This window comes from Vanacampus margaritifer, chromosome 1, assembly GCF_051991255.1.
Source record: "Vanacampus margaritifer isolate UIUO_Vmar chromosome 1, RoL_Vmar_1.0, whole genome shotgun sequence".
In the NCBI taxonomy this organism is placed as follows: domain Eukaryota; kingdom Metazoa; phylum Chordata; class Actinopteri; order Syngnathiformes; family Syngnathidae; genus Vanacampus; species Vanacampus margaritifer.
In genome coordinates this window covers 50,436,920-50,447,777 of record NC_135432.1, presented here as the reverse complement: position 1 = coordinate 50,447,777, position 10,858 = coordinate 50,436,920, and the positions used below count along the sequence as shown (strand labels likewise).

Below are 10,858 nucleotides of genomic sequence, written 5' to 3'. Positions count from 1 at the left end.
TGACTGAACTATTCTATTTATTCTACTAGGTACATATGAGATTAGAAATCTGGCTAAGTATATATTATTATTATTATTGGTAAACTTGTCAATCAATGTTGGCTTACCCACGTATAACCAGAAATTTTATTTTGGCCTTTACATCTGTGAAGTTCAACTTCAGTCATTGCATCCCAACGTAAATCATAAAACGGGGCAGAAGTTTGACTTTATAAACTACTTCGGATGTCCCACTGTTCTAACGGAGCCTGAGAGTTTCTCTTAAAATGAGTTTTTGGGTAAAATGAGTGTTTGAGTCAATTCCAATAATTCTCTGTACAACATGACGGCCAAGTATCAGAGGTTGTTACTAACAATTAAAACGTACACCAAGAAAAAAAAAAGTGAGTTTACAGAATGTTTCTACCCTTATCATTTGATTAGCATATTCTGATCTAAGAAAATAACATCTGACAGTGCAATCAAATTACAAGTACAGTAGTGCAATGCTGGGGTCTTATTAAATTCCTTCTACTATTTTCCGCTGAAACTAATCCAAACAGGAATTCAAAGCTAATTAGATGAAGTGCATTCATTCATTCTTCTAAAAAAAATGCTGGGTTCAGATTAGCAAAGTGCTGCTTTCAGCAAGTATATGCTAAAATAAAAAAAAAGCCCACTTCAGATGATAAATGCTTTTGAAATGTTCAACTGTACATTTGCTTCAACTAGAAATTCCACTTTCGACCATACCTTTTGTAAAAGGTCCATTTCTCAACTGTTGTCATCCACCAAACGGGAACCGTTGATGCCACGATAGGTCACGCGGCTGGGACGGACGAGCACGCCGTGGCCCGGACGGCAGCTGAAGTAGCGCCGGCCGCCGACGGAGCCGTCGTTCTTTCCCTTGGGGCCTCGGAGCTCCAGACCCAGCCAAAGGCCGGGAGCAAAGTCAGTCGTGCCCATGTAACGGATGGAGGCCATCTCGTTGGCGCTGTTCAACAGGACCTGCATGCCTTCATGGAGGCGGACCCGGTTCTCAGAACTGTAGACGGTTCCGGCGCTGCTACTCGGAATGCTGCTGCTGCTGCCGCCGCTGCCGCTCAACGTATTCCAGCGGCGACGATGGGGGTTGGAACGACCCCTTTGGTTTTTGCTGTCATTTGGTGGGAAGCAGGAGTACGGGGGAAACAAAAAAACTAAGTTTGGGAAATTAGCAGACAGTGAATAGGATCAATAAAAGTTAAAAAAGACTGACAGAAGTTCAATACATTGGAACCTTCATGGTTGTACAAAAAGCAACCAACGTTTTGCGGAAAAAAATATGCCTCAAATAGTGCGTGAAACCTTTCAGCTTATTGTGCCATTAAACATCTTGGAAGACTCATGAATATTTGGTGAAGCTTCAGTTGATTTAGTATCTAAAACAAGTGTGTCAAAGTCATTTTTGTCAAGGGCAACATTGTAGTTCTTGTTTCCCTCAGAGCGTCGTTGTGGCTGTGAAACCATATAAACACCAATCGACCGCAATGGGTGCGGGTGGTGGTGCTGGGGGGATGTCTGGGTTTTGTGGGTTCATCAAAATTTAGCAGTAATTAATTTAATAATAATGCATATATTTGTGGAGACTGGGGTCAAGTTGTATTTTACATTGTAAAAATGTGCAGAATTTCACAAGTTACTTCATGTTAAAGATTAGATAGCTCTTAATATGAAAAGAAAAATACACTGAGCTGTCACCAATGTTTTACATATGCAATTATGCCACCTAGTGGCAGAAAAATGACCTCAACACAAATCAATATCACACATTACACCAGTTTTAAAATCGCTGCATTGGCTCCCCGTGTTGCTTTTAAGGTGCTTGTATTAATTTTTAAATGTCTTAACGGTCTTGGACCAACTTATTCATCTGACCTGCTTTTATCGTATCAACCGTCGCGGATCCTGAAGTCCTCTGGCAGCGGCCTTTTAACTGTTCCTAGGGTGAGGACCAAAACACACGGTGAGCCTGCATTCAGCCACTATGGTCCTCACCTATGGAATAGCCTGACGGAGGGCATCAGGTTGAGACTATTGCTATTTTTAAGAGGCTCCACACATTTTTTTAGTTTGGCATTTAAATTATCTTTTTAACCCCTTTTATTTATTTTTTTTGTTCCTAGTTCCATATTGTCTTTTAGCTTTCTTTTTACCTTTTATTTGTTTTCTTTCTTCTGCTTTTATTGTGTTGTCTTAGATTTTAGCTCCAGTGCTTCCCGGGTGCCTTTCCTCACATGGTTTCTCTGTGCCCCACCATGTTGTTGTTTTGTTTTGTCCTTTGAGTGTGTGCGTGTGCATGTGTGTGCGTGTGTATGTGTGTTTATTTTTTCTTATTATGGATGTTTGAAAGGGATACTTGACTCATTGAGCCATTTTCAGCAGGAAAAAGTTAATATTTTGTCCAGAATGAATTTGATAACATAATTATTTTTCATTTACAATTAAAACCTTTAAAAACTAAAATTTCCACTTGCTTTCTACTGAAGATGACATCACCTGTGCTGAGGAAGTAGGTAATGACCAATTATAGCTCAGTTTGCTGACCAAACCCAGAGAACAGGCGAGCCATGATGATGTCATTTTTAGTGGACAGCCAGTGGATTTTTTTTGTTTTTAAAGGTATTAATTGTATGAGAAATAATGTAGCTACCAAATTCATTCTGAACAAAATTATAACTTTTTACTGAAAATGGCTCAAAGAGTCAAGTATCCCTTAAATTATTTAGCACCTTGAGTTGCATTTTAATGTATGAAAGGTGCTATATAAATAAAATCTGACTGATTGATTGATTGAGCTTTTTAGGGAGGTCGAGAATGATGGCCACAATCTGGGAAAAAAAACAAGACCCACCTGGTCGCAGGGTTTCTCCTGCTCGCCTCCTTGGGCGGCGCAATGGCAGATGATGTGCTGAAGCTGCGACGGATCACCCCTGCATGACAATCACAACAAGTGTGTATACGCTGCCAAGCGGCGATGAATGCGGAGATATGTGGGCAGAAATATAGGCAGCGCTCTCACCGCTGATTGATGGATGCTTGAGATGTGACGAGGAAAGCTCTGAGAGGCAATCAACAGATCCGTGGATCCTGGGGGCGCGCAAAACAGTAAACAGATGTAACATAAGTAGCAGAACATGATCGCCGATGTAAAATCCGCCTGCGGCAAAGTCGCTTCTAATTCAGTAACTGCTCGTGTATACCATTTTACTTTTCAAATAAAAATAGATTACTTTCCACGATTGCTCGCTCTGACAGAAGCAAAAAGTGCTGTGACATGAATTTCCCCACTGTGAAAGTAATAAAGGATTATCTTATCTCCCTGCAGCAAAAGAAACGCTGTTTGTTTTCCTAATGGCGTGACAGGAGAAGAAAGGGAGGTTCAAACACGTTACTCGGCGGAGAGAGAGTGAGATTCTCCCGAAGACGGAGAAGCATGTGTGTGTGGCTGTACGGGCCTCGGGGTTAATTAGGGGGAAACCAAACAAAAAAAAGGGCATGAAGAACGGAGGGCAAACACAAAGGTTTTTACTCGCCTAGAGCAGATCCTTTTTCACTGAAGGTGTAAATAGTAGATTAAAAGAAACAATGTTAGGAGAGTAATGAAAGCAATAAAGAAATGAGGAGTTGTTGGAAAGTCCCCGAGGATTCGTGGAGTTGCCGTGAAACAGCACGTTCAGCCCTACCTTGATTTTAAACCAGCTTTTTGGCTTCTATCAATTACAACTGGCATGCGACTATATATCGAAAATGACTTTCTCCAGGCTCTCACTAAACCGCTACCTACGCACTTGATATGCCTGTTGAGTCATTGCTTCGTCTTGAGGCAACTGAAAGTTTATGATGATAAAATGTTTCATTAAATTGTAGAAATGCAAACACATTCACCGGCTCTTGATGGCGCAAATTTTTCAAAGCTAAAATCTCAGATTACGATCAGCGAGATTGATAGAAACCAAGTGATAGCTGCATTAACTCAAATACCGATTATTTTAATTGTAAATAACAGCGATAATAACAAATGTTAGGCTTGGCTGGAAAGATACGTGACAGGATAGCAAAATAATAAAGATGAAATAACATTTGTTAAAAAGCTGGACTGAGGTTTGGTCTTCTCCTTGCTCTCCGTTTTTACTGTTCTTGTGTTTCATGGTCTGCTGCTATATTCAATATTGTCTGCTTTGTTGTCAAGGATAAAGCTGGTAAAGTGAGCAGCCTTGATATTTGCTGGTTGATAGCGTACGCCAGCAAACTTTTAAAAGTCTTTAGAGAAAATCCTGTTGCTCAGGTTAAGTGACTTTATAAAGTCCACAGATCATCTGTTTGGTTGTAAACAATATAGTCGTATTTTGTGTGTACTGTATATGCCTTAAAAATGGTGAACCAATTAAGAACTAACAATTCAGCTATTTTTCTGCATTTTTATAGACACCTCTATTTTTTTTCTTTTACATTTGACTACATTAACTGCAGGAAATGTTTTGAGAGGCTGAACAAGAGAGGTGTGAACTGTTCAGTTGTTAATATTTGTTAAGGCTGGGCAATGAATAGAATTATTTCAATTAATCGAAACGTTGAAAATGATCTAAATCATATAAATAAATACACTTGTCTACTTCTGGATTATAAAAAGCTGTTGTTCCTTATATCCAATCGTTATTTGTAATTTTAAATGCTGAATGGGGGGTTTACAAGACATGTTTACAATAATTACTAAATTTAAGAAAGTTATGCATAAGATATGAGTGAATAGGTATTGTTTTGCCCAAGGTCTGAATGTTAAATTGATGTTAAAACCTATTCAAAATCAGTGTACATTATTGTCTGAACATTTTGCACATGATTCAATTTGGGTAAATGAAACAGTGAAATCAGTGTTTGTTGGGTTTACTTAAAAAAATTAAAACGATTGAAATCGTAATTGTCCAGAATGACTGAATTTTTCTTTTTATATTTTCTCTTATTTACTTGCTCTTATTTCGAAACGCAGCCTTTACTTGTATTTTGTAGGTGAGAGAAATTTAACTATAAGGCATTTCAGAAAAGCAAAATCAATCAAAACAAAGACAATAATGAAATTATCCTTGTTCAGTTATCAGTCATATTAAAATATATATATGATATGTAAACTTGTGAGCACATCTGTACATCTCAGCCAAAAGGAGGTTGTGAGCAGTAGTGGGGATGACATCTGAGAAACTTCATTAGATGCTTATTAAATGTTTTGGCTATTCATCATCATTACTTTGTCACATTTGGTCTTCCTGCTGAATAATTGTTGAAAATGAACATGTGATGTGATGCTGGCTGCTAGCAATTGAAACAAGTAGACAATTAGAATACAAATAAGGTTTGCAGACTCATAATAACAACACATTAGCCATTAGTCTGCACTGTTATTATGACCATAGTAGCAGTAACACCCCAGTTACTTGAATCTACCATAAATCAGTCAAGAACATTTCACAAGGGGTGATAAAATGCTTTGGTAAATTTAAAAAATAATGTCAATTATACGATACCAAATCTTTACTGCCACGGGATCTAAACTCTTGAGATCTATGGGAGGAGTTAGCACGCACAAGTTCACAAAATAAACCATGAAGATGTTGAATTTGCATTAAGAGTAACCTGATTGCTGGTTAATTAGCGATCCATGCATACTTTGCACACACAGACAAGCTGACAATAGCTAATGGTGGCCCAGACTGTGTGATTAATAGCAAAACAAAGTTGGAAAAACACCATCTGTAGATTTTTTTTAATTGGATGCTTTACAGACAAGAGTGATCAATTATTGCTCCTGGTGGCAGTAAATTGTCTTAAAAATACTCAAGTAATTGAACTTACTTGATACATTGAATGAAAGTGGCAAGTGTTTAGTAGGGGGGGAAAAAACACAATTGCTTTGGATATCACTACAGGTCAAGATGACAAAATTATCTTGGATATTCTCTTATTTACGATTTGTATCCACAATTCATATTTAATAGCAAGGTTCATCACTGCTGGCTCATTGGTGGCCACATTAAATGCAGCAATCATGGCGAGAGTAGGCCTTGAGCATCTCACGCACACCTCTGACTCCTGTTAATTACAAGCATAGAGTCGACGGGACTTTTTGCCACGCAGGGCAAAATCATTATGTCAACACGAGCACAAATGACACGTCAAAGGAACTCATTAGTGGCAGATGTATTGATGAAGCCAAGCTCGGGGTGTTGTGTACGTAGACGGTGTTAAATCCAACAGACGCAACTTGGCGGATTAAGCGCTTACCGTTGAACGCGAGATGGAGGAGCAAAGACCCCATGTCTTGGTGGGCACTTAAAGTATCGCACTCCACCCACTGAGCCGTCGTTCTTCCCACTGGGTGTGTCCAGAGCGATGCCCAACCAGCGGCCTGGAAGGAGAGAAACACGGTGAAGCAGTTCGTAAAACAAAACTCAGTTAATGGTTCCGTCCTGGAATTTGAAATGAATTATTTTTCTTTTCTTCTTTGTCTGACAAAGGATCGATATTGTCAGTTAGGAGCGTGTTCCCAAGCATAAATAATAAAAAATGTATATATATGAATGAAAATTAGGTTGATTTTGTTTAGAAATTTCAGAATACGGCTCAAGTAACATGTAATTTTTCGGACTCCGAAACCATAAGTCACGACTCAAGAGTGTGCATCATTTTGGGGCTTAATAAAATTTATTTCGATAACACAACACAATTTTGCAATAAGAACTATAATATTAAATATATTTATGACAAGTGGGGAATGTTTTGCTAGTTTCAATCAAAAAAATGCAGGAATTCACGAGTTGCTTGATTTTCTCATCTTCAACCTTTAATTTGACAAGTATGATTTACTCAAAGTACTGTACGTCTTTAACGTCCAGCATGAAACATTATGCCACCGAGTGGCTGAAAATGTTCTATTTGCATTTATTTCAAAACAATCATACATCTCTGAACCACTTTCCATCAATCACATTTTATCTACAAAGCACTTTTTTGTCAATTAGAAATACAACAAAGTGCTTTACAGAGATAAAACCAGACGATGGAAAAAAATATCAAATACTCAATGTATTACATTAACTGTATGTAATGCAACAATAATAATAATACATTTTATTATATCTCTAACTTCAAATAACTATGAATTACTGTAGCAATACTTTAAAAGGTACAACAATATTTGCATCAAGTAAACACCTGTCCTAACAAGCGCAGTGGTCCCCAACCACCGGCCATACCATTTGGCCACACCAAGATACATACATAGCCTCAAAAAAACCTAACTTTGTTTTTTATTATATGAACCGATCTGTGGTGGAAGAAAAGTGGGGGAACACTGTACAAGAGTCATAAAAATTAGGGAAATATTTTTATTGTAAACTTTGAACAAATAGAAAATGTGAGATTAATTTGTGATTAATTGTGAATTTACTGTTAAAATCATGTGATTAATTATGCTAAAAAAATTTAATTGACTGACAGTCTAATGGAAATTTAAAAATAAATAAAAAAACAAATCTTCTGACCAAGTCAAATATAGCAGTCATTACAACACCTATTGTAATGATTCTTGGTTGGGCAAAAAAATAAGGTAACTCTGGATGGATGGATGGATGGATGGATGGATGGATGGACAAACGGACGGAACCTCTAGAGCCTACGGCCAGATCAGAGGTAATTCTACTCGTGTGCGCCGACTACAATCGATAATGTTTTTTGTCTTGTTGTTACAGTCCAATCTGAAATAGTACTCAGTGGCACACAGACTTTATTATACAATCCTCAACATGTCTATCTGACTTCTCTGAGAGAGAAAAAAAATCACAACACGGTGAGCAGTAATGTTTTATTGCTTGAACTCGCCACCAGTCAATCACAAGGCTCATAAACAACAATGGTTCACACTTGTATTCCTTCTTTGCTGTGCGGCACACGTGGCGCTGTGTTGACGGATAAACGTGTCATTATTACTTATTAAAACATGACTCTGTATTGAATGGACCACACACATTCTGTTTAAACAGAAAATCTTGACTATACTCGTTTGACATTTACTTGGCACATTCAAAATGATGCGGTGTCCTACCAAATGAGAGCTTGAGAGTTGAACACATCCTGAATCTGCCAAAGGATTTGGTTGCAGACATGACCTGTTCTGAATGAATTGATAAATGTTGTACTGCTGGCAGAAAAAAAGTGTAATGCTGATGTGCAGTACATGCCAGAACGACGATGTGGCGTGCATACTGCAAGTCACAATAATACATACCGGTGTGCTTTTTTCCACAATACAAAAATGTAATGTCGCAATATTGACAGTATTGCGAGTGACAAGTAAATATGCGCCCACATTAGCCCTCGAGTGCACAACAGATGAAGCCACAAGACGTTTTATAGCAGAGCAAACAGCTTGTCAGCCACCACCCAAGATTTTGTCATTTGCACTGAAAAGTGGAGCAACTTCATAGCCAGCGGAAACGACCTTGCCAACATAGCAAGCCATCTGAGTCAATAACTCACTTGTACTGTACTCCCCTCCAAAAGTACTGGAACAGTAAGGCCGATTATTTGTGTTCTAGACTGAAAATAATAATTTCATTAGATCCATGTTCCAATCATTTTTATTTTATGTCACACCCAATCAATCAGCTAAATTCAGGTGTTGGGCTCACTGTTGCAATATTTTTGGAGTAAGTCTAAATCTAAACAATCCATAGAGCTTTGTTTGTCCATCTATTGGACAAACTTTGAAATGTGTCAAAAAATAAACTTGCAGCTCTTAACTCATTCACTCTCAGCCATTTTCACTGAAGCAACCCCCTTCGCTCCCGGCTGTTTTACTGGATTTTGACTGATTTTGCAAGACGCACAGAATATTGTGTTCTATTGCTATAAAAACATGTAACCGACCAAAAGAAAGATTAGAATCTCTTCTTTCATCAGGAAAAAAGTATATTTCTATCTGTTTCCATTTTGCAGCAATTAGCATTAGAATATAGCTAAGTTTCATCATTATTCACAAATCTTTTTAAAACAGTGGTGGGAAGGAGCTTTTTTGCAACATGGCCATGGTTGATTTCTTATACTTTGCTGCCACCTGCTGGTCATTTTTTTTAATAACTACCATTGCTTTAAGCGTCCTCTTCAGGTCAGAGGCTGCATCAAAGCCTTCTGTATGCTCTAGCATAAAAAAAAAAAAACATTTTAAAAAAATGCATACCGGTAAATATGTTTTTGGGAACATGGCAATGTTTAAAATAGAAAGTTTTTATGCGTTTTGAGGAGCAAATTAGTTAATTTATGACATAGGTGTCAAACTCCGGTCCTCAAGGGCTGCAGTCCTGCAGGTTTTGGAGGTTTCCCTCTTCCAACACAAGCTGATTCCAATCAGCAGGATCGTTATCAGGCTTATGCAGAGCTTGCTGATGAGCTGATCATATATCAGCTGTGTTGGAGAACGGAAACATCCAAAATCTGCAGGACTGTGGCCCTCTAGGACCGGAGATTGACACCTATGATTTATGACATAACTCCCCGGTCCAGTTGTCAGTCAGCTTTTTAGCGCATAACAGGCAGCTTTATAAAACGACTAACAGAATTTCTCCATGTGTCTGTTTGGTGCAACTGCCTGCCGGATGTGTACAGTAGGCAGCGACAGTCTGGAGCTACGTGGTGACCAATGGTGGCCATGGCTCTGCAGCCACCTCCAGGTATAGGGAAATGTTGTCAATTAAATCCAGACAACACTGCATGCATCTTGCTTCTTCGCAAGGAATTTAATGTCTGCAAATAGCGCATACTTGACATTTTATTTTGGCTTCCAAGTTCATCCATGAGGTTGCTGGGTTGGAAGAAAAATGAACATCAAACAACCTCAGTGCTCATTCAAGAACCACACTAAAATTTTATGGGCACTCCTGATTATATAGACTGGAAATATTTGTGTGGAAGCCGTAAAATGGTGTAAGCAAAGTTTTGTGGTGGAAATTTATTGTTGACCTATTTTTTGTTTGACTTATTTAAAGTTATTGACTCCCCATCCCCCACCCCCTTCGAGGTTATCTACAGCCATAACTGAGTAAATGCACAATGCAGTAAACTGAATTTAAAAGTGTGTGTGTTGCTATATAGAAATGATTCATTGCCGAATAATATTTGATATGTAATGAAAATCATTAAACTTTAGAAAATTTGCCATTTCTGGCTTCAAGGGAAGAGGGAGTGAATTTAGAAGATTTCTTTGTAGAAGATTAAAAAAATAATAATAATTAAATGCTACCAAAGGCAAGTTCTGCATGTTGTTGATTCTTCATGACATCCCTTTGGACAGAACACAATGATTCTAAATAAACAAACTAGAAAGGGCAGACATAATTTATTGATGGCATACTGAATATTTCAAATAGCTTTTAAATGTTTTATTTTTGGTTTTTAACTGCATTATAGGTAGGTGTCAGATTCTGATCCTTTACCTGATTCAATGTTTTTCTTCCCTTGGAACGCTTCTTAACTTTCAGGCTACAATTAACAACATTTGACACTGTTTCACAGCCAGCCATAGCATATCATGACTTGCAAAATGGTGCAACTGTACGTGCTATTCCATAGGCAGGACCTGGATATACATTAGTATTAGTGCAAACTATTAAATTGTGCTTTTCCATATTTCGAATACAGAGAAATGTTCCAATTAAGTATACAAACGGAAAAAACTTATTGAAATTATTAAAACTATCAGATAGAATTCTGACTACACTCATTTTCCAATATACTGTGTAGATTGAATGCAAGATTGTTAGGGTAACTCTTGTCACAAATTTAAATTAGT

At 37.9% G+C, this 10,858-nt stretch overlaps 1 protein-coding gene across 6 annotated transcripts in view; it reads right to left on the bottom strand.

Moving 5' to 3' along the window:
- The window catches only part of LOC144059450 (CAP-Gly domain-containing linker protein 4), a 30,403-nt gene continuing 19,545 nt past the window's right edge, over positions 1–10,858 (bottom strand). For 3 of the 6 annotated variants that reach the window (XM_077578665.1, XM_077578743.1, XM_077578595.1), the window contains exons 12-15: positions 6,298–6,421; positions 3,041–3,108; positions 2,873–2,951; positions 1–1,135 (exon numbers count right to left, since the gene is read on the bottom strand). In XM_077578665.1, the coding sequence (XP_077434791.1) occupies positions 754–1,135; positions 2,873–2,951; positions 3,041–3,108; positions 6,298–6,421 (653 nt within the window). In that variant the 3' untranslated portion in view covers positions 1–753. Of the gene's footprint in view, positions 1,179–1,896; positions 1,961–2,872; positions 2,952–3,040; positions 3,109–6,297; positions 6,422–10,858 lie in introns of those variants that run through there. The other 3 variants (XR_013295711.1, XM_077578832.1, XM_077578948.1) reach the window with 3 other exon arrangements.